We start from the raw sequence: 24,569 nt of genomic DNA on the forward strand, positions 1-24,569 counted from the left end.
AAAGCAACCGCACGTCGAGGCGGAGAAGCCCGCCGCGGGGGGGGGGGGGGCGGGAGAGGCTGGGCCGGGGTGTGTGCGCGCCGTGCTCCGGGGCGGGGCCGGGGCGGCGCGCCGGTCCGCGGGCCCCTTTGTCCCCCAGGGGCTCGCCGGGAGCAGTGGGGGCGGCGCGGCGCGCGGGGTGCCCGGGGTGTGGGGTGCCGGGGCGCGCGCGCGCTGGCCGCTAGCCGACGGGGCCCCGAGTCGCCGATTCCTGCAGAGTAAGCAGTCTGGCTCCGACGCGGCCGCACAGTGGCAGCAAGGCTGGGGCGCTGGCGACGCGCCAGCCCCATCAGAATTAGCTCATTGTTCACTAGCACACTGGCAGCGGAGAGCGGGAGAGAGAGAGGAGAGGGAGACTGAGACTCTCAGAGAAAGACACGCACACACACGCGGGCGCGCGCGCGCGCGCGCACACACACACACACACACACACACACACACACACACTTGGAGAGAGAGCGCGAGGCAGGGAGACCTTCCCCTTCTTTTTCCACGGCTGTACTTCTTGGAAGTGAAGCCGGTTTGGGTTTTGTTTCCCTTCCCCCTCCTCTCTCCTCTTCCTCCACCCCTTTCCCCTCCCCCTCCCCCCTCCCCCTTCCCCCCCTCCCCAGCTGTCTTTCTAGCATGATGCCCTTTTTCATCCACATTTGTGTTTCAGGTGTAGAGAGGAGAGAGTGAACAGGGAGCGGGGCTTTTGTCTGTAAGTATATGCCTTCCCATCCCCGGCCGGGAGCGCTGCTTTCTCTTTTGTGTCGATTTCTTGCCATTGCTCTTAGCTGGACCCTTCAACCCTGCAGAGTTCATGCTTCTTCCCTCTAAATTTTAAAGAGCTGAAGCGTGTATCTTGAAGAAATTCTGGCATTTTGGTCCTGCTGCATTAAGGCTGGAATTTAACTTGGGCTTTTTTTTTTTTTTTTAATGCACAACTTAAAAGGGAGAATTCTTTTGAGAAGGGGTGGGGTTTTTGTTTTTTCTTTGCTTGGTGTGGTTAATTTTTGTTCTTCTTGCTTGTAAAGCATTGTTAGGGACTGTTTTGTTTCTTTGCGTTAACGATGCACTTTGGTGCATGCACCCCCCACCCCCTTTATTAAATAATTTGTATCCCTTCATCCTTTCACTTTATTACTCTCAGCACTGCTACCGCCGCCAAGGGTCTTCTCAGGCATTCGATCTTGCAACACTTTTTCTGCATTTTCTTATAAAGCAGTTGAACTTTGGGGGAGGGAGGGTTTAAAAATAAATGCTTTCTGCTCGATGATGATGATAATAATCTGATTTGCATCATGTGTATCTATAATAACATTATAGGAAAACTCTAAGAGCCTATGATACCCTGTTGGAGAACTTTTACTTTCTCCATTCATCTTAATTTTTGCCATAACTTATTTTAACAAAAGAACCGTCTTCTGATGGCATAAAGGTTGAGAGGAAAATCACTGCAGCATGTACAATAATGTTTATTTGGTACAGAGAGAAGGGCATAATGGTGTATATTCCTGACTTTTTTCCCCCAGTGTAGTTTTTTTTTTTTTTTTTAAAGACACGGAAGGTTATGTAATGCAGTGCCATTTCCAAAAATATCCACTCTGAGGCATTACACTACACGGTGGAAGGCTGATTCCTATTCTGCTGTCTTGATTGCAAATATACTGCCAGTAGTATGTCTGGGAACAAAGAGCAGCCAGAAAACAATCTATTTTTATCGCTTGGTTCTACTTTTAAGTTGCTAAACCTTTTGAACTACTGCAATTTAAAGAGAACCAAACACTAAGAATAGCCCAGGACTCTGCAGAGCCAGGTACCAGGAATTTCTTTGTCCCCTATTTAAGCCTATAGACCCTTGGAAAGCTCTCTGAGAAGTCCCAGTGGTTACAATAATTTGCATGTAACTTATCTTAACCACAGAAAATGGTTATTTGTCTGTAACCTCAAAACCGGCATTTTTCATTTCCTGACCTGTGGTGAGGCGATTTGTCTTCTGTATTTATAAACATATTTTGCAGGTTGATCTCCCTGGACTGAAGAGAGGGAGGGTGCAAGGCCAAGACTGTTAAGGATTCTCAAAATGGTAAGAATGGGTCATCAGAGGTGATTCTCAGTAGGCTCTTGTCAGACTTGATTTCATATCAGTATCAACCACACGCCTTCATCCTGCCTCAACCCCTTATTGTTCCTACCCCCATTTGACCTTTAAAGGGGTCTTTCTCCGGCATGTGGGAGCTTTGCAGTGCAGCAGTTGATACGAATTGGATGTGGTGAATTAGATCTTTTTGATTTGCAGTCATTTTGAATAGAAACTGAAATTCCTCTTTCAGAGGCGAAGATTTATTTCACTTGAACAACAGAAACCGTTGTGTTCTTTAAGAAGAGTGGTGTGTTGTGACATGCATGGACGAGGTAGCAGTGGTAGGGTTCAAACAAAGCAATGGGTCCTATTTTAGAGCTCGCCAGAACTCACCCACAGAGTGGGGGTCCGTGTCCCGCTAATCAAACACCTGGACAGTCTGCTCTCCTTAAGAGCAGCCTATGTGAATAGCATGGAGTGTTTACATTCACATACCCTGCCTATCGTATCTCAGATACAATTAGCATTGACCCTTTTTGTTGATGCTTAACTTCACTTCTGAGAGTCATCTGCTATTTCAGAAGTCAAGCATGTTACCTCTGAATGAAAGTGTGACTATTTCTGACAAGCGCTGTGATACACAGAGAAGGCAGTTTTATGTTGGATGACTGGAAAGAGCGAAACAGATGCAATACACATTAAAAACAGCTGAATAAGTGTACTGATCCCCTATGAAAAATTTCCTCCTTGGAAATAAGGTTGGACTGCAAAAAAAATAATAGATGTGTCAGGCAACTTTTCAGTGAAGTACATGTCCTAGTGCAGATGTCTCTGCTCTTTAAAAACACCTTTTTGCCGCTCAGAATGTGTGATTTCCAAATTTAGTTTTAGGCTTTTTTTTTTTTAATTGAGGGTGGAATTTAATGAATCAAAATTGAATCTGATATACTTGGTGTTTTCTTTGAGAACAACCCAAGTATAAGCTTCCAAGAGAAGAATGAATCAGAGCAATTAAATGAGTTCAGTTTGAATCCTATTAGCAAGTAAGCTCTTTATTTTTTGTGGGTGCCTCACCTGTCAGTTCAACAGGTGGGTGCAGAGCCTCATGGAAAGTAGCTCTTTGCTGGGACTTCGCGGATAGTGACCAAATTAAGGAACTTGAGGTGGACTGGCAAAAGGGGTGAACAGAAAAGTAAACTGATAAGCAGGTTTTGTGCAAATCGTTCCTAACTTTGTATTAAGTTCCTAGTTAGCCCTTGTCATAGAGTGCTAGGATGGTAATAAAATGAACCGCTGCAAAGTACTTTTGTTTATTTTTCTTTTACGGAGATTGGCCACATCACTTTGTCTTGTCGCTCTTTATCCAGAGTCTTACCCTCTCTATCACCATAGGTGGACAGACCATGAAGGTTCATGTATGCTGTGACATGTCAGGTGACCAGTTTGGTTAAACATAAATTTGACCGCTGACTCTGCCAAAACGAGCAGACCTGACTGTAGGCCAAAACCTGACTATAGGTCAGGCTCAAAGAGTAAATATCATGTTTCTGTATGAGTGAGTGGGATGAGCTTCGTGAAAGGCAAGCGTGCGTGCCAAAGCCGAGAGTGAAAGTTGGAACAATTTGAGTGCAGAAGAGTAAATCTGAATTCGTATTACATGTTGTTAATTTCTTACAGTTGTCCTTTATGTATGGTGGCAGAATGAGAAATTACAGTGTGTTGCTCTTGGAAAGATTTTTACTCATGGAAAAATTCTCACAACTTTTTGGTGACCCTTTCATCAAGATGTCAGTCCCTTTTGGCACAAGCCCATTGCCTGAAATGAAACCACCGACAGTTATTGTCTGTGGGTGATTCCAAGTAACTTTCTAGCAATTCGCTTATTCCGGGAGGCCTGAGCTCTTCAAAGTCTTTGCACCTATTAATGTTAAAAAAAAGTTTTCATTATATTCTTTAAGAAACTTACTAGAGGCATCTTGTACCTCCTCTTCTCCTCTTTGGCAAAATGGAGTTATTTTCTTTCCTTGATTAGAACTGGAATTACTTTGCTGATCTCTGTAACTAGCTTACAGGAAGACTTAGCCTACATACAATAGAAACTTCTAGGGAAGCAGCAGATTTAACACCTGGCCACCTCTGCAAAATATACGAACATGCTTTTTCTGTAAACAAGTATTTCCATTTACATAATTTAAAACACTAAAGAGGATCTAATTTCAGTGTATTTATCTGGTTTAGTTAAGGGCTTATGTCAAATACAAATTTATAATCAGCTCATTCCAGAGTATGAAATTACAGGTAGACTTCAGAGTTCAAAACCGAATGATCCATAGACCTTAAAATGATGATGTTTCATAACAATAATTTCAAGACACTCAGAATCCTAGAGTCCCTTTGCATTACCAGAAAAATAGAACCACGTTGTTAGCTCTCCCAGGCACTGATCATGGTGAATTCTTTGTAGTGGACTCTGAGGGCAATTCTGGGGGGCACCATTTACATAGTTAACAATATATTGTTACACAACTCAGGAGTACTGTCAGAAGGTGTAATGTTGAGTATAGGTTGCTGGGTCTTAGTTGACCAGAGTGTTCTTTTCAGTAACTCCTTTCCAGACTTTTTAAGTTATCTGGTACATGTGCATTTTTTTTTCCAATCGCCCCTTTTTAAACATACATACATACATTTATTTATTTATTGCAATTAACAAGATATTGCGAGTCTGCAGAGATTTTCAGTATTTCTTTATATTTGGCTTTTTGCTAAGTTTGAGTTTCGAAGATCTATTTTATATGGGTTTTTGTTACTTAGGTGTTTTATTTTAAACGTACTTGCTTCAGATACGTCAATGAGAAGAAGATACTTCAGAATGAGCAGATGATCTTGAATAGCCTGAAAACATAATTTAATCCAATGTCAAGGTTAAGTCCTGATTTACAATATGACTACCCCCTGTGCAATAAACTTGCCTTTGAGTATGTGTGTGCGTGGACTCACAGTGGCATAAGCGTGGACTCATTATGTTTTAATAGCGATCTAGGAATTGGAACAATTTAAGTTCTCTCCAAGGCTGATGCTGAGCTTTTCACAAAGATGAGTTGACTCTATTGTACCGTTCATAGAGCTCTGCTTTTTGTACAGTCTGTGAAGTGGCATTCATGGGCTCACAAGGAGACTCTTTCAATAATCTCCCCATTAACATAAGGTTTTCTCCTTTAAAAGAGAGAGACAAAGATTGAGGAGGGATGAGGTACTATTGGTAGCTATACCATTGGCTTTGGAATGTAAATTTACAGGTTGCTCAGTTGATTGTGGAGTTGCTGGAGAGTCCCTAGGAGGGTAATTTTATCTGGTGCTATTTGACACAAGGCCTTCCAGCACTCTGTAAGGGGAAGCTTGGGGGTTGTTTGGGGACTAGGGCAGTAGGGATGATGTATCCAGCTTTAACCCCAGCCCAGCTTCCTCTTGAGTTCTATAGGTAATTCACGCAGGAGGCATTTGAGCAGAAATCTTGGAATAAACAGTTATTCAGAGTCTCACTCTATTTTAACCTGATAGATTCTTAAAAACTTGTATGTAAAGCAGATCATCATAAAATACTAAAGAAATTCATTTTGTTTTAAATCCTAACATGAATACTTCTGAAGTAGAAAAACACACTTCTAAAATGTGAATACTTCACTAAATTCGATGAGGAACCTCTAGATGACAAGCGTTATGCATGAAGTATTCATCCGCACTGGACTGACTGCAGAGGCTTGGGGTGAAATACTGGCTTCCTTGCTGTTCCATATGTTTTTCCCTAGTGTTGTTCCTGGCTGAAAAGTCTTCTAAGGCCTTATCCCCCCACAGCCAAAGTGAAATGGAGCACCGGCATAGTTATTGGAATAATTATGCTTCAAACAAACAAAAACTTGATTTTATCGGATTTATCTGGTTATTCAGAATGTTGCTGGAGTGATATAGCAGTGGAAAGGATTTGCCTGAATTATCTGTGTAATTCCTTTGTTATACAGGAAAAGACTAGGGATAAGGAAATCATATCGGCAAATCCAGTTTGAATATACCAGAGGAAAATGTATGGAATGTACTTGGACTGTGTCATCTTGGTTGATCAAGATATATGAAAAGATTCCCATTTTAAACTGTTCCTTTGCTTTGAACTGCAAAACAGATTAACCATAAGTCTCAGCCCACATCTGTAGACATCATGGTTGCTAAAAATACCATTTATTGGGTCTAAATTTATCTGAAATGCCTACTTCTAGACTTATTTTGCAGGTAGGGACAGCTTCAAAGATTCTGTCTCAGTGGTTTAAAAAAATAGCAGTGACCCTGAAATTGATCTGCTAGGGCATGATTAACAGCAGCTACTGGTTTAGCAGCACTAATGGTTTGGGATTTAAGCATTAACATGGCTCTCAACTAAATTCTAAATATCAATTCAGTTATTAGTAGCCATGACATGATATTAACCTGGGTGTAACACCAGATTATACTCTCCTGCATTATTGGTTGGTTGGATCATATTCGTTTGTTTCATTAACCAAATAAATTATAGGTTCCCAGAGGGTTTATAAATTTCATATAGAGTGCTTAATAAAGTTTTAAATATATGTTAGAAGTTCAATAAATGTTGGGTTGGACTTAAAAAATTTTTTTAATGTTTATTTTAGAGAGAGGGAGTGCACATGGACAAGCAGGGAGGGGCAGCAAAAGAGGGAGACAGAATTGGAAGCAGGTTCCAGGGGCTGAGCTGTCAGCACAGAGCCTGATGTGGGGCTCGAACTCAAGAACCGTGAGATCATGATCCGAGCTGAAGTTGGATGCCCAACCGACTGAGCCACCCAGGTGCTCCATGGGTTGGACTTTTAAAAATTCGTCCTTGGGGCGCCTGGGTGGCTTAGTCGGTTAAGCGTCCGACTTTCGCTTAGGTCATGATCTCGCGGTTCGTGGGTTCGAGCCCCGCGTCGGGCTCTGTGCTGACTGCCAGCTCAGAGCCTGGAGCCTGTTTCAGTCTGTGACTCCCTCTCTCTCTGACCCTCCCCTGCTCATGCTGTCTCTCTCTCTCTCTCTCTCTCTCCTAGAAATAAATAAATAAAAGATTTAAAAAAAAAAAAAAAAAAATTCGTCCTTAATGACTTAATCGTGTTTAGTTTTGGTGACCTGGAAGTAATTTGTACCCTTACCTTTTTCTGAAGAGCTAGAAAGTTGAATGAATGTAAGTTTGGTTTTCACAGTAAAGTATTTTCCACTATTTATTAGCAAGAGAAAAAATTTGTGGTTAGTCCATAAAGCTACTTGCCAGAAGAGAGTGGCTTGCAGTTGCTCGCATTTACCAGCTTTTAGAGCCACGCTCTGATCAGCCTGGTGATATGCTAGGTTTGATCCAGCTGTGTTAACTCAGAGCTAACAGCAGCTTTTCCTGTAGCCATAAAAATCCCCTCCGGGATCCAGGAGGAGCTTTGATCCCAGTACTAGAACTTAAAAGTCCCCACTTATTTCTGTATAATCTGGTTTTGTGATACTATGAAAATGACCTCGAGAACACAAAGGTGCCATGACTGAAAGTATCGAAGAAAATGAGAAAAGTTCTCAGTGGGATTGTGCGTCTATTCCCCTGTCAACTGAACAACTATTTTTTTGAGCATTTTATTTGTGCTTGGTTCTTTGCATTATAGAAGATGCATGCTTGACCTGTGCCCTCAGTCAGCTTAGTGTTTAATTGTGGAAAGAAGGCTAATATGTGACAAATTTAATGTAATGCAATATAATCTAGTTCTGCATTGTTAGATGCAGAAGAATGATAGTATTGAACGTGGGGAAATGGGAATTGTCAGGGAAGTTTTTTTAAGGAGGTAGACATTAAGCTAGACCCAGAGTTGGAAGTATATGGCATGCATGCCAGTGTGAACTCCTGCTACACATGTGGCAGACGTTGCTAATCAGGCTTGAAACCCATGATTATTATTCAGCCTGAATTGGATTTCAGAATCCTCAGTATGGAATTCTGTTAATAATTGATTGGAGTTGGCACTCAATTTAAAACCTAGAAGTGAACTATTTGCTCCTTGAGAGCAGGTGCCATGCCTTCTTAAGCTTTTTATCCCTAGGGGTTAACACTAGTCCTTAATAATTCTTAAGCAAATGAAGAATTAAGAATATTTGGATAGATTTAGATTAGAAAGAAGTGTATTCTAATGTATTCCTTGTATTAGAAAGGTATGCTTGCTAGAGTAAGCATGATGCATTTTTGCACAGTAGGGACTGTCCTCCTTCCTGTTTAGGCCTCTGTGCTATTAAGGACAGACCTCACAAACTAGATCTAGAAGTCGAGCACTTGCTGTGCTAAGCTATAGGAAGCCACCAAGCAGACGTCTTAGAGGACATCAGTCAGGTTCCAACCTGTCCGGTTCTTTGCCTTTTGATTGTGCCCAACAGACAAGAGCACACACATACACTCCTGGTTAGATGCAAACTTATTTTGTTGTTGCATCTCCCTGTCCTCGGGCTGGGGTAGAGTGGTGGAGAGAAAGCTGGCCCCTAGCTACAAGGAATAGGGAAAGAAGAAGGGAGCACCGGTAATCTCTTTCTCTTGAGAAGGTGGTAGCACTTCTGCTGGCCAATTCCATCAGGTTCCTCAGTGCCCATGCGGCCGGAGAGGGTGTTGCTGCTGCCTGAGAGGAGGCACCACACTTCCCTCCGTGAGGCTAACTGGGTGGAGCCATGTGCTAATCAGTTGTAACCACATGTACCCAGTTGGTTCCCTCTTTCCACTTCTTCCTGATTAGCCAGACATACTTATTCAAAATTCAAGCCAACACTGACATCATCATCATAAAATTGTTTACAGTTTGAGGCCTACAGGCTGTTACTAAGTTGGTCAATAGTCTAGTGACCATGAAGGGAATCTCATCACATGACACGGAAGATGGGGAAAGCCAAGACTGAGAAGGAGTTTCCTTACATTTCTTCTGGTTTCAGCACAGACTCCTAGCGTAGAATACATCAGCTTCACGATTCCCAGTGTGAAATGATTTCACTGACTCTTTTAGTCCCTTCAGATGAGGCTGGACTTACCTGATTCTCTTGGTAACAGTAACATAGGTAAACATCATTCCTTGAATTCTTTATGCCTACTCTTAACCTCATACTTTTAAATAATTTATTTTTTAATGTCTTTGTTGAGACCTTCATATATTTAGTTTCTGTAACTGGGCAGTCATGTCAAGAACCATGTAAACAAATCTTATTTCTAGCCAGAATGGCATATATTTTCCTAGAGGAACCAGGCACTTGTTACTCTAAACATACCCCAGGAGTCCCTCCTGTGCCTTTGCTTACTCAATCCTAGAAAGAAGCCTCCTTCTGACAAAATAAAGCCATTCTTCGAGACTGAGTTTAAATGACAGCTCCTCTATGAAACTCACCCCTGCATATCCAGCAGGAATAATCTCCTGCTTTCTCTATACAGTCATCACACTTAAAATATTCTACTTATTGGCTGGCTTATTTCTGCCCACCTGTTTTTCTTTTCTTTTTTTTAATGTTTCATTTATTTCTGAGGGAAAGAGAGAGAGACAGCATGAGCAGGGGAGGGTCAGAGAGAGAGGGAGATACAGAATCTGAAACAGGCTCCAGGCTCTGAGCTGGCAGTCAGCACAGAGCCCGACGTGGAGCTCGAACCCACGAACCGTGAGATCATGACCTGAGCCAAAGTCGGAGGTCTAACAGACTGAGCCCCCCAGGCGCCCCTCCCCGTCTGTTTTTCTACCCTCCAAGTCTGCAAACGTGAAACGAAAACATTGACCACTAGTAAATAAGCATCATTACCTTTCTTTTTGGTAGCAGTTGAGACTGTGATGCCTTGTTTTTTCCTTTTCCTCTCCAGTCAGGATGGTGAATTCAGATGTGGAAAAGTTTCATCACTGAGAGGGAACTCTAGAACAGCTAGTCAAGTTGACTGGCCTTCTCTTTCTGCAAAGTGGAAGGAAACCTAACCTTCATTGATATGTCCTAATGGGACATTGGAGCAGATCCCATGTCTCTGAACCAGCTTGATTGCTGCTTCAGTACCTACACAGGATCTGGCACATCCTTAGTGATCAATAACTGTCTGCAGACTAAATGAATGAGTCAGTAGTTGGGGATACATGGAGATCTGTTATTTCTGGGCAGAACCAGGCGACTCACCTTGAGATTTATGGCTAGTAACAACCTTACACTCTGCAGAGTTGTGACAGCTCAGGTTATAAAATTTATGGCACAGGAAATGAGATGAGCACAGATAGATTTTTGAATTTTCTGCTGAAAAGCCCCTTGCCATGATCATTAAAGGTAGCTTGGTGGTAGGGAAGTGGGGGAATAGTTAAGTGAAACCTATGCGTGCCACAGAAACAACTCCTCCTTTCGGTGCTCCCTTCTTTTACACTTCTTTCAGCGGAAGAGGTCCATAAAGAGTCCAGAAGGTTGACTTGGAATGGTCTGCTCAAAGAGGAATCTGCTCTCAGGGTAGAGTCACCCATCTCATCCACAACACTGGCTGTGGAGTGCCATTATGTGCTGGGTTATTAAAGCTCTTTTTCTAGCAGTTCCACTGTTTGGGTCTCAGCAACCTGACTGAGGCCGTCATGATGGTAAAGCCTAATCAGCTTTGGTTTCACAAGGTGATGAAATCTTCATAAATACAATCACGGCCTGTTAGTACCTTAGAGTGGCTTCCTTTTTAAGTGTTGCGCCTTAAAAGTGTTAGGATCATGTCGCTGGAGATATTTTTAAGCCCTTGATTTTAGCCTGCGCTTGTTCCGCGTTCATCCTTACTTTCATAGACTAAAATACAACTGGGACTCATGTTTGAAAAGGAAAAAGAGAAGATACATAAGAGAACGTGGCCGGTGAAAGGAAGGTCTGTCTGCCCCCTTTTAAGCTGAAATTGGGAACCAGAGCCATTGATGGGAAAGGAAGGGAGAATAGCTGACCAGTCATTGCCAGTAATAATATGAGCCCCAGACTCCTACCAAAAAGTAATTAAAACAAGAGGGAGATTCATAATGTGCACAGAAGTTCTGCTGTGGTTGTCCAGTTCTAGCTCCTCTCCCTTCTGCACTCCAATCAGTACTCAGATCACCATCACACACCGCTGTCCTTTGATTACTGGGGCAGGTAACAGCCTTCCTGTCTGAACTGTATTTGATACAATTCCAGCAGGGAAAAGTACTGTAGTCTGGTAGCTGAACAGGGAGAAATCTACAAAAGTTGTTGTGTTTAAAGTGGGTCCAGGCATTTTGAGGACGCTTTTGTTGGATAAAGTCCGTGTCGGAGACAAAACCTGTTCTTGGACAGGAAAGAGGAGAAATTAGGAGAAGATACTGCATCTTTGGCAGCCTGTGTTCAAAACTGTCAAGGAAAAGCTAGTGTTGGTAGCCAGATGGATAAAGCTAATGGACTAAGGTGTTAATAAACATGACCCATGTCAGGGATTGTTATTAAGTACTTTTCCAAGAAGTACTGTTTCATGCCCTTCGTTAAGTGATGGTAGTGAAGGTTACCCAGAAGGCTTATTGGGATCATGATCTGAAAGTCTGTTCTTGTTTTGCCAGGCATTTGCTGAATCTTAGTCTATCAGTGTGCTGTGTGGGTTTGGCGGCACATGGTTGAACGCTTAGCCCAGTGCCTGCTGCATCGTGAGGGACTCGGTGAATGCTGGCTGAAGGAATGAAGAGTGGGCAGGGAAGGGAACCACTCTTTTGAAACCTGCGCTATCAGGGACTTCCAGTTGTTGTATGGTTCAGAGAATTCAGACTTAGTTACAAGCCCAGTCCTCTCCTGCACAGACACCCCAGGATTTGGTGGCTTAGTTAAAAAACTCCTTTGAAGAGGTGTGTTTGCTGCTTTGGGCACGGCCAGCCCAAAGTAATGAGATGTACTCTTGGTAAGATGTTCATTCTGTAGGATTGAAAGCTACCTACCAAATAGTCAATACCTCACTAGAATTAAGAACACAGTAAATATTTTTTGATTAATTGGATAATCTGAATTATATACCCAACCATTAATACAGTATCAGAAATTCTGCCCACATCTTCTCTGAGTTCTCCTCTTGGTCATAATTTTGGTCCTTCCTTAAGTGGATTTGACTGCTTCTGAAGCCTGGATGCTCTGGACCATAGTAACTGAGTGTCCATTTCATGGTGCCTTGTGGAGACTTGGGTCTGATCATATATCACAAAATGCCCCAGGCCCTTGGATATTTTGCTCACTTCTTGATAATAGAATCTTAAATTGTTCTGATCGTGTTATCAAGGTCTGGGAGCCAAGTCTCCACACATCTTTTCATCTTTATTAAGCGTATTCTTTTTCCTTTTTTTTTTTTTTCATGAGGACTGCTTTTTAAATTTTAATTGTATTATATGAAGCTTAACCGTCTACACCGTCACAATCAATTCAATCAGAAATTCAATTAAATTTGTTCTTTGGCATCATAGAAACAATTCGTCTGATTATTAACGTGAGTTTTTACTAAGTTGATCAGCTGTTCTTACACTGTTGAGACAAAGGCAGAGCGAGGCTGCATCTGAGTGGGATGGAATCTGAGTGGGATGGAATACGTTGCACCAATGTAATCTGGGGATCACATGCTACTTACTTGCTATTTAGCACCATGATAATAACTCATTGGCTTGTTACCCCATCTCTGTTTTTCCGTTTTTCTGTCTTTAGGAATATCTACATTTCTTCTACATTAATTAAAAGTTTCCAAATGGAGTCAGGTTACATTTGTTCTTTCTGAATTGCCATTCTTAGTAGTTTATGCACTGTCTCTCTGGGCTCTTAAGTGTTGCTTTTCTTCCTCCACTAGGATCATTTCATATTTTTATGTAGTAGAGTTGACCCTTGAACAACACAGGTTTGAACTGTGCAGGTCCACTTATATGCAGACTTTTTATAAATACAGGACAGTAAATGTATTTTCCCTGTGATTTTCTTAGTAACATTTCCTTTTCTCTAGCTTCCTTTATTACGAGAATGCAGTACATAGTATGTATGATATGAAATATGTGTTAATTATGGCTATTAATAGTTAAGTTTGGGGGGAGTGAAAAGTTGCACACAGATTTTTGCGCAGGCTGTTGGTGCCTCTGAACCCCAAGTTGTAAAAGGGTCAACTATAATGGTTTGTATATTTGAAGATCATTGATAAAGATAAGGTTTTAATTCTCCTTTAAGCAGTTTGTTTTTAAATTGAAATGTTGGAAAGCATAGTTACAGTGAACATGATTTCACATACATCTGATGACAGATATTCTGAATTAGACTGTGCATTGCTAGGCCCTCCGAGAAGTTGTTTTGAGAGTTCATTTGGGGGTCATATTAAAACAATTTGGTTTCTCAGCAAATGCCCTTTGTAATTAGCTGCAGTGATTGCTAGATACTTGTTTTGTTCTAAACATTTCCTTCCAGGGAAAATTGAAAAAAGACAAAAGTGTGATGACCAGTATAGCTTGCGTTCAATTAGATCCAAAGTCTTAACGTAACCAAGCTGGAGTTGCTGGTCTAAGAGCAGTCTTTCCTCAAGGACTGTGGCAACACATGGATACTGGAGAGCAAACCCTCTCTGCTTTCAGATAGTGCTCGTTGGTTTTTAGGCAAGTTATTTTTGAGGGCAGCTGGTCATCAGAAACACAGGCAGCAGAGAAACAAATATTTTTGAGAAAATGCCTCTTGATATCAGAAATTCATCACTAGGACACTAAGCAGAGATGCTCAGGGCCTCCTGTGCTTGGCGGGCGGGGGGGAGGGGAGGAGGGAGGGGTTTGAAGACAGGCCCCTGCTCTCAGGGGAGCTCACGTAGGCACTCTGGGTGGCCTTGGGCAACTGGCAGAGGAGGTCGATGTTGACAAATAGTATTCTACGAGAGGAGAGGCTGGGCTTGCATCCTGTCTTCTCCACTGCTGGGTTCTGTGGATGGGTCTCCCTCAGTATTCTCATCTGTAAAATGGTAAGGATGACGGAAATGGCAGCTAGCCCAGATGCCCTTACTCGTGCGCCTCAGCCAGTTGCGGCACCGTGATATATTGGTGCACTGCATCCTTGGAACCACACTGAGGATTCAATAAACACCTGGGAAACGTGACTAAAGACATTATAGTGCAACCGCATGCGTGTTTCCACAGAAAACCGGGGTCTCCGAATTTACATGCTCTGCCTTCGTGGGTTCCAGCAACTCCTGTGTATTGTTCATAGTTCTCTTCCTTTGGAGAAGTCGTGTTTTGATGATTGGTTTACAAGGGAAGAGAGACTGAGGGGGAGAGAACCAAAACCGTGAGGTCAAAGTATTCTGTTGTTGGAGAATGCAGTCAGGACTTAGAATGAAGGCCTGCGTTTTGAGTACTTGCTTTTTCATGTGCACTAGAACATAAGTGAAGGAACCTTGCCTCCTAAGTTGGCATTCCTCTTTCCTTTTGCAGTTACCTTCACACTCTTCAGGTGTTGGTGTCTTCAGTGACTCCCAGTCCTGAAACACCATTATCAGTTTGGGTTCCCCTTTGGATCTTGTTTGCTTCCCACGGCACTGCCTGACTGAGCCCTCATCAGAGAGAACCTCCTGAATCAGACCATGCCCCCTGTCAGTGAGGCTAAAAATCCAGGTGGTGCACATCCACCCCAATCTTACTCTCTCCCTCTTGTACTTTTAGTTTTTTGCCAGTTTTCGTAGAGGACAGGTTATGGAAGCCTCTTAGTGGCTTCTCTGTGACCCGAGCACTTAACAGCATGTGGGTACAGATCTGACTTATTTTTCCTTTTTTATTTTTTATTTTTTTTATTTAAAAAAATTTTTTTAATGTTTTATTTATTTCTAGGAGAGAGAGAGAGAGACAGCATGAGCAGGGGAGGGTCAGAGAGAGAGGGAGACACAGTCTCTGAAATAGGCTCCAGGCTCTGAGTTGGCAGTCAGCACAGAGCCCGACGCAGGGCCCGAACCCACAAACCGCGAGATCATGACCTAAGCGAAAGTCGGACGCTTAACCAACTAAGCCACCCAGGCGCCCCTAAAAGCCAAACTTTTTATAAGACAGTCAGCTAGCATCTGATTTAAACCAGTTTTAATTACAGCCTCTTGCAATAGAAATTACTTTGCCTCCAAATCTGGAGATCTGTTACGATGCTGACTGTTGGAAGAGGTAGCAGCTTTAAATGACCATGGCAGTGTGGGGCAAGCGTGGAGCCACAGAGTGACTCGGGCTCGGTGCTGGGGGCTTTGTGGCTGCCAGCTGAAGAGGGCATGCTAATGGGAAGAAGGAGCAATTTCTGTGGGAATGAGCACTTGGGGATAAAATGCACTTTCTGCACAGTCTCGAATATGTCAGCAAGAGGAATGCTTTGATATTTCCACAAACTCCTCAAAAGCACCTGGCTATCTCTTCATCCACCTAGAGCAACAAAAATCCAAAATTCTCAGTTCTAGATAAAAAAAAAAAAAATGCTAGCCTTTGATTGAGGACTTGAACAAAGAAACTGATTTTTGAGGACTTCTGTGTGGTTGGTGAAAATTTTCATAAGGTTTTAGTGAGCAGCACATATTTTAAGACAAGACGAAGGAAAAAAATGGCATTCTTGGTGAGTAGAAATCAGACTTCTTATAGTTAATTTGAAGGTGAAACCCAGCATACCTAACATTAAACCAGCTAATAAAAGCAAGACGAGATGTTTCCTATTAACCTTGGAATGTGCTTGGAAAAAGTCCTGTTTGCTCCAGATGTCTGGTATTGGAAAGCGTATCAGCAGCATTACTCTCATTTGTGACAGAGAATACCGTGCAGAAATTCACAAGTGCACTTTGTTGTCCTGAGTGCAGTATAGTTTTCTTCTTTGTCTCCCTTTCTTCCCCCAACGCCTGCCCTGCCTTCCTTCTTTTTCTTCTTTCCTTCCCTCCTTCTTGTCTTTCATTCTAAAAGTAGAAACATTGCAAAATATAGTGTTTCTAATTCCTTAATTACAAATAAAAACCAATTTGTATGAGGGAATAAGGTGGTCCAGACTTAGAAACCCAATGTGTTAAGTAAATATTTAGTCTGTTTCCACTCCAGGGAGGTAAAAGATTTTATTAACATATTTGTTGAGGTCATAGAGTCAAGGAAAAACTTATGCTGTGCTTAAATGCCTGAGGCCCCCCCCTTTTTTTGTTTTGCTGCTAGTTAACAAAGGCCAGTATTTTTTTTCTGCTGAAAAGAGCAAATATCTTGTTTTGTGGCCTTTACTTTCTTATTGTTCATTCACAAACTGCCTAATCTCAAACCAGAGCTTTAAAAAGCTGCTTTATTTTTTCCCTTTGTTTGGAAAAATCTCTCCTTAGATATCCCTTATGAGATTTGTTTCCAAGCTTTGTTCTTGTACTTTTTCTTCTGGTTTACTTTGGGCTGTTATCAGCTGTTCGTACTTTGTTTTGTCTTCATCACCGAAAAGAAAAATCGTCTATTAAAAGTCAAGATTTGAAGCGTTCAACTTAATTCCTTGAGTCCAGTCCACAGTTTGGCTCCGATTACTGTACCAGGCTGACCTCCAGCCCAGGGGAGGGTGCCTTGGCAGAAATCTGAGAATTCCTCGATCAGTAACTCCCTTTTTTGGATTTATGGAGTCTTTAGGTGGATTGCTTTGTGCTGAGCATGTTCCTGTTGGAAAGGAATGAGGCTGGGGTGAGAGGAGGAGTTTGCACAACACACATGTTTGCAGCTGACCTCGGTGTTCACTACGCTCAAATTAGCCAGCTGCTGCACCCTGCCTTGAACCAGGCACCATCAAAGCCCCGACAAATCACATAACCATCTCAGATAGTGGTGAAAAAGCAAAGTTGGATCATGGTGTTAACCTTTCGGGGCTCGCTCCTGCCTTGATCCGTGGCTCCTCTTGAAAGTCTTTGCTATTATTCTTAGAAATCAAATTTTTAAAGACTCAGCCACCGAACAAGCAGCATATTATATTGTGGAACAGAGTGACTGGGAAGGCTCTTTGTGCTGACGATTAATTTCACATGTAAACACTTTCATTTTGTTGCCAGTGAGGAGATTTCCTTTTCCTTTCTCTGCCTCGTTGAAATCTAGAAATAAAATTCCACAGCTGTCAGGTTCCCACATATTCATCAGCGGCCTCTCAAGATGGCTTCATGACGAGCAGAGTGAATTTAAAGAATTTTACTATGAAAGTCTACACAGCTTGTTTCAGACACCCCAACTCACAAAGTAAAGCATTCTGAGTCTTTTGCCTGCCTCACATGTAACGTTGGCAGTAACATAATATGCTGCATGGGAATAAAACATGGGCATTTTCTGTACCCATAGTGGACATACGCACCTGAAGCAAAGCTCATGCCAGTGAGCTTAGCCAATCTGTGAGCTCTCGTTATCTTCCTCCTTGAACCACAGTTGTCTCCTCTAACCCCGTTTCTACAGGTGAAGAACCTGTCAGGCCACAGAAAAGCTGAGAGTGTCAGCAAGTGCAGCAATACCACAGTGCCCTAAAAGGCCCCGGTTTCCTTTCTAGCAGGACAGCATTTATGGCTGAGTGCAGTAGTCAGGTGTCTGTAATGCTTTCTCTGTAATTACCCATTGTTATCGCAGCCAGCTCGTGTGTGTGTGTGTGTGTGTGTGTGTGTGTGTGTGTGTGTGTTTAGGTGGCTGCATGTTTCATTTAGTTTCCAAACAAGAATGTTTGCCAACTTAGGCACCAACTAACACTTAGTCCACTTTCCAGAGTATGCAGAGGTTTCTTATGTTATCTGAATGGCCCAGTGTTGTGTATTTTTATCTATCTTCTGGTTGCAGGGCCTTTCCTCCATGGTGTGCTCCATCTCCAGACAGCACTCACAGGGTTAGGCAGATCGCTAAGACTAGGTCTCTAGAGAGAGAGCTCAGTGCATCATCTTTTGGCACCATCTAATCTTTGATGTAATGCTGTTCAGAGAAAATGATCCTTGTAACTCATTTATGGTTTCAGTTTACATTCTGCCCTCTCACATGGCCAGCAACACCTGGGAGCAGAGTAGCTTTTGAGGGAGAGTCTTAATAGCACCACTTCAAAGGGTATTTGCAGAAATGAAGTACATGTATATGCATATAAATTCTCCTTGTAATACAGAACCGGCTTTCATGACCTCCCAGCCAATTAGTCAGAACAGAACATGTACACAGGCAGACACGCACACACATACTGTTTAATTGGCAGAGAGATTATGAAATATGCTTCTTTGCTGTTTGAAGAATTAATTATGCAGGCTGGACACCTGCTGCCCTGGTCTGTTTTCCTAATTGCAGGGGGTGGGCACCTGTCCTTGTTAGGTCATAAAAGGGCCATGTGTGTGCATTCCTTAAGCACACAGAACTCCACCAAGGATGGAATAATTGTGGTCATTAACAACCAAGCCATGCAACATCTTCATAGCAGGTTGCTAAGAAGGTATGTTCACCAATTAAGTAAGCTGCACATACATATGTGATGTGTTCAGGCTCTGAAATAGCCATGCACCTTCCTTTGAGGATCATTCTCCTATAACAGTCTCTTCAAAGAGCCACTGCTAAAGACAGGAAGTGAAGAGAGGAAAACACAAATTTACAAGCAGGTGGTAAATAGATAATTAGAATTTTACACGTAGCAAAGAAGTGGTAGGATTGACATAGAAACATGACAACTAGTTGGATTCTGTGTGTGGACAATACTATTGGAAAACACACTGCAAGATATTAAATGAAAAGCTTAGGAGAGGTTTAAAAAAGAATTTAAGTGATAATCAAGTTTGTATGATTTTAGGACCTTGCAGGAATGGTCTCTGATTCCCCCCACATTTTGTTTTTCTAACCTGGATACCAAGTAATAATTATTGGCAAGCTAATTACTGTATGGACCGAAAAATATGTAGTATTTTCCTAAGGCACTATCCAGAGAGTAAAACAAGCCAAGAAAGAGAGAAAGGAAGAAAGAAAACAAAACCTTTTTAAGGTTTCACTTTAAAAAGGTGAGACCATGAGCATTTTATTCTCAACTTGTATGTTGAAGAGTTAAATACCCAAGCATCAAACACATGGAAGAGAATCAGTAAGAAAAAGTACATTTTTACCATAAAACTGTATTTAAATATACAGTGAGTTTAAATATATTTAATATACTTAAAAGCAAAAATTTAGTTTTACCTAAGAGTTGGCCATGGATATCTAAATATGTATCCATCACAACTAGTGTATGTAAGCCAAAGTAGTTCTTTATGTCAGTTCTGTTGTTTTTAAACCTAGTTGTCAGATAATGTAGCACTGTAAAAAAAAGATGCATTAACTAATATATTCAGTGACAAGCATGAACACTCAGCCTTTCCCAGAATTCAAGCAAAACTTTTTTTTTTTTTTTTTTACAAATAGTTTATTGTCAAATTAGTTTCTACATAACACTCAGTGCTCATCCCCAAAGTGCCCTCCTCCATGCCCATCCCCCCTGCCCCCCCACATCCATCAGTCCTCAGTTTTTGTCAGCATTCAAGAGTCTCTCATGGTTTGCCTCTCTCCCTTTCCCCCACCATTTCCGCCCTTCTCCTCCCCCTTGTTCCTCCGTCAAGTTCCTCCTAAGCCTCCTATACGTGCAAACATATGATATTTGTCCTTCTCTGCCTGACTTATTTCGCTCAGCATAACACCCTCAAGGTCCATCCATGTTGCTACACATGGCCAGATTTCATTCTTTCTCATTGCCATGTAGTATTCCATGGTATAGATAAACCACATCTTCTGGATCCATTCATCTGTTGATGGACACTTAGGCTCTTTCCATGTTTTAGCTATTGTGGAGAGTGCTGTCAAGCAAAACTTTTGTGTGTTCTCCAGTTTAAAACAGTAAAATTTTCCTTGCCTCTGTATTTTCTCACTCAGGTTTTCTTAATTGTTGTGAGGATATAGCTTGTTTCTCTGATTCCTGACTTCTAAAAAAAATAGTATTCCAGAGGGTTTTGAAGATTTTACAAAATTTTTTATATATGAAATATATAGAATACTTCAAAAGAATATGTATCTTCCTGTTAAAAGAATACAGTCTTCTATTGTGAAGATTACGGCAAACTTTGGTTTACTTGTTTAATTAAACAATAGTTTCTAGGGACTGCCATCTGTATTACCCAGAACGCTTACATTTCTGACATGTAAACCACTACCACCAATAGAAAACTCTATGAAGTTTAAAAAAGAAAAAGCTTAATTGGCCTTCATGAAAAACACAAACGTGAATCCAGAAAACTGAGTGAATGGAATGAGTTGAAGCCATGTGTCCACCTTTGGAGTCTCAATTGACCAGGACCAAAAAGAATGAATAGGTTTAGGATCCAGCAAGAACAGATGGACTTCAGGAAGGCAGATCAACTTAGCCCCGTTTTCTGACCCGTATATTCCCAGCACCTGATATCCAGAACCAGGTAAAAGACTGGGTACAGCCTGTGGGGTTGGATTTGTGCTGTCACTATTATGGCCACTGAGAGCTGCAGCAAGACCTCCTGGCCATCGGGTGCTGTCCCACACGGAGCTCATTACACCCTTATCCTGAACCCACTATCTTCCTTGGCTTGCATCTTGTAACCATTGGATGCCCTCCCAGATCTGCTCACCGCCATCCCCATTTCCTCTGTTGACAATACAACTGGATGGTTTGCTGAATGTTGGTTTTGTTTCTTTAGTCTGTTGAGACACGTTCTAACAGCTATTGCATTTGACATAACCTATACATTTTTTTAAATTGCACTTAAAGCACACTATTAATTTGCTTGGGCTGCCAAGACAAAGTACCACTGATTAGGTGGCTTAAACAACAGAACTTTGTTTTCCCACAGTTCTGGAGTCAGGAACTCTGAGGTCAACCTGTCAGCAGGGCTGGTTTCTTCTGAGGCTGTTTCCTTGGCTTGTCGATGGTCATCTTCTCCCTATGTCCTCACGTGGTCTTTCCTCTATGTGTGTCCCTGTCCTCATTTCCTCCCGATAAAGACACCAGTTTTACTGGGTTAGGGCCCACCCTGATGAGCTCATTTTAACTTAATTACCTCTTCAAAAACCCTGTATTCAAACATACGCACATTCCAACTGGGAGTTAGGTTTCTGACAGGAATTTTGTATGTGAGAGATGCACGATTCAGCCCATAGAACACACTTGTATAAAATGATCTTTCTAGAAGGTCCGTCACCAACGCCCCTCCCCCCCGCAGCAACTAGATTTGCGCCCCTAGGAGGCAGTAACTCTCTTCTTGCAATCCCTAGAATCTAGCAGTGTCCCGGAACACTGCAGGTGCTTCATGAATGCATGCACGGGCAAAGGTGTTCTGAAGTATCTGAGAGCAAGGCTAATGGTTGTCCCCGAACTTCTCCCTTAAGTCCTTTGTCTTAGAGTCTCACTCAAAACACCACTGTTACAAGAACGAACCGGGGCGCCTGGGTGGCTTAGTCGGTTAAGCGTCCGACTTTCGCTTAGGTCATGATCTCGCGGTTCGTGGGTTCAAGCCCCGCGTCGGGCTCTGTGCTGACTGCCAGCTCAGAGCCTGGAGCCTGTTTCAGTCTGTGACTCCCTCTCTCTCTGACCCTCCCCTGCTCATGCTGTCTCTCTCTCTCTCTCTCTCCTAGAAATAAATAAAACATTAAAAAAAAAAAAATTTAAAAAAAAAACAAAAAAAAAACAAGAACGAACCAAGTTGTCATGTAGATGGTACGTATTTCCAATAATCGACCAACTTTTCCAAATCCATAAAAAGTTTAAATATCCCCTTTGGATGCTATATCTGGGAGTATGCTGAGTTCTTAGAGACCAACCAAGCAAGTTTTAAGAATGTAACAGATTTCTCTATCCCTGCCATTTTTGGCTTCGAGTTAGGAGTCTCGAGGAGACTGGAAGAATTTACCACAAGGCCAAAGTGACATTTCTTTTTCCTAAAGCACACAATGATTACTTTATGATTCAAACACTAAAAAATGCCTAATTAGAAGTGCCCTTGGCCAATTTGTGGCTAAATTAATATGTTTCAAAAGCACAAATTTGGGTTAGGGAAGGAGGAAGTTTTCTTAGTTGTGGGTTTTGCTATCAGATACTCATGTTCCTGAATTCTTTGGCAAAAAAAAAAAAAAAAACAAAAAACCATCAATGACTGTTGTTATTAAAAAAAAAAAGCTCTTAGAAAAATTCTAAGAGTAATAAGTATAATGATTTATGAGGCAAGCTATTTTCCCCTGCAGATTGGACTTGAGTGGCTTTCATAGCGATGCTTTGAACCTGGAAGTTAAATCCTAAAGGAGTGTCATTTTGTTAAAATGGAGTGTCACAGAAAAGCTTAAAAACACAGCCGTAACATTTACTTGATGTTACTTCTCATTGTGTCCATGTGCCTAATTTTTTACATGTATTTTTATCAACATTTTTGGTTTACAATGGAACTTTATTTCTTGCTATATGTGTAGCATTTCAAATTGTACTTTAAAGCATGCTTTTAAAGGTAGTAGTGTAAAAATATAATCATTTTATATTAAGTGAATCTACACTTGATCCCAGTTGGGAATCTCCTTAAATTAAGCACTAACTGGTATTTTGTATGCCGTGACAGGGTTTTAAGCCTTAAAAAAAAACTTGGAATGTCAGGGGTGACTTGTCTGTCCCAAATAAGGCAGATGGTGGACTTCTCCCAGAAGGATCTGAGCAGAGGAGGGGGAAGCTGAACAAGAGGAAGGAGGTTCGGGCTGGGGGAACCACATGGCCCAGAAAGCAGACCTGTCCAAAGTCAGAAAATAGGTCCAGTTCCTGCAGAATGAGCGCTCAAATATTGAAGATCTAACTGTGTGTGCTGCCCGTGGACTGGTGTAATTTTGAGAGCAGTGATAGGCAGTTTGCATTCTGGGGTGATTTGAGGGCATTGGGGTAGTGGGAAAAACTGAAGTCGAGAATCTGGAAATGTGGTTTGAGTTCACGGCCTATCCTACACTCATGGTGTGGCTTTGGGCAAGTGGGTGACCTTTTTGAGGTTCTGTTTTCCCATCTCTGAAATGAGAAGATTTACAGGTTTATTGTCAGGATATATTAGGGCAATATACACAAAACTAACTGGGATGTGCCACAGAGGTTACGGGAATACGGCAAAGATGGGTACTGTTAGACGACCCCAAAGAACCAACACAGCCATCCACGGCTCCTACCTCAGGGCCCCTGATCAAGTGGATTGCCTGGGACACTGAAAACATTGCACTTAGCCCAGTGACTAGGCTGCCACATCTACAGCTTCCAAAACCAAAAACGTTAACCTAGTAAGGAGATGTGATTCTTAATATTATTTATTAAATGTGAGGCTTATTTAGAGCATTTAGTAAATCCGATCTGGAGGGAATCTTCTCTAATTTTCTCCCTTCCTTTCCCCTCCCTTCAAGCAGGGCTATCTCAAATGTGAATTAACTCTGGCAGATGGTTGTTAGATTCTGGTTCTAAATTTCTTAAAGGAGATTTCACAGTTTTCTTGAAATTCTTTTAGTAATTTAACAATTCTTATGCCAAGTCCTTCCTTATAGCTGACCTAAATCCATGCTGTAATTTAATTCCTAACCCCCTACTCCTGTCTTTCCCAGAGATGGAAAACAGCTGGTCAGCAACCTTTTTATGATAATACCCTCTGTATATTTAAAGAAGAATTACTCAGTTTGACTCACGCTCTCCACCTTGTCCCAGCTCAGCCCCCACCCCCAGATTCATCAGCTGCTCTTCTCTGAATCATTCATGACCATACTGCCCATCTCCCTGCCTCTCTCTCAGACGCTCTGCTACTTTTCAGGCACCGGGCAGTGTTGCCAGTGGCCACACGGACCTGGGGAGAATGCAGGCTGCTTGTTCCTGCCCTCCTGCTTTGTGCATAATGTTGAACTTTGTAACCAATTATCAGAATAACCCTAACAGTGTTTTGTGGGTGTGTGGCACATTTATCTCATGGCGTTTTGCAAGTGTACTTATCGTAGGTTGCTTTGAAAGTTAGGCCTCCCCGGTACCTTAGTTTGCTCAGCCACTTCTGTCATGAGGCTGCCTTTTGGCATGCAAAAGGTAACAAAGATCGACATCTTTGCTCTGTTGGCCTTAGTCTTGGGAGACACTGAGCCAGAACTCTCCCAAGTGCAGTATACATTTGGAAGCCCACACAGTCTCAAAGAGGGAATGGGCTTCCCCAGCGCTCCAAGTTGCAGTCAGGAAATAAGTGACATTGAGGGGGATTGAGCTCATGAAGTTGATCCCATGTGGTGTCAGAGTGGATGCTGTTTTTAACTTGAACGTGTGTGCTTTTATGTCTCTGTAGGTTTATTACCCAGAGCTCTGTGTCTGGGTCAGTCAAGAACCATTTCCAAATAAGGAAATGGAGGGAAGGCTTCCTAAGGTAAGATTCCCACCTACTGTTTTGTTAATTTTTTTTTTCAATTTAGAGGCAGTTAAA

The 24,569-nt window shown here is 42.1% G+C and overlaps 1 protein-coding gene across 2 annotated transcripts in view; it reads left to right on the plus strand.

Moving 5' to 3' along the window:
* The first annotated feature begins 234 nt into the window (after positions 1-234).
* LOC120225874 (neuronal regeneration related protein) overlaps positions 235-24,569 on the plus strand; it is a 30,074-nt gene continuing 5,739 nt past the window's right edge. The window contains exons 1-4 of one of the 2 annotated variants that reach the window (XM_039224057.1): positions 235-257; positions 698-739; positions 2,043-2,107; positions 24,435-24,512. In XM_039224057.1, the coding sequence (XP_039079988.1) occupies positions 2,105-2,107; positions 24,435-24,512 (81 nt within the window). In that variant the 5' untranslated portion in view covers positions 235-257; positions 698-739; positions 2,043-2,104. Of the gene's footprint in view, positions 258-536; positions 560-697; positions 740-2,042; positions 2,108-24,434; positions 24,513-24,569 lie in introns of those variants that run through there. The other variant, XM_039224056.1, reaches the window with a different exon arrangement.

This window comes from Hyaena hyaena, unplaced genomic scaffold (genome assembly GCF_003009895.1).
Source record: "Hyaena hyaena isolate Hyena2069 unplaced genomic scaffold, ASM300989v1 scaffold_1525, whole genome shotgun sequence".
Classification (NCBI taxonomy): Eukaryota; Metazoa; Chordata; class Mammalia; order Carnivora; family Hyaenidae; genus Hyaena; species Hyaena hyaena.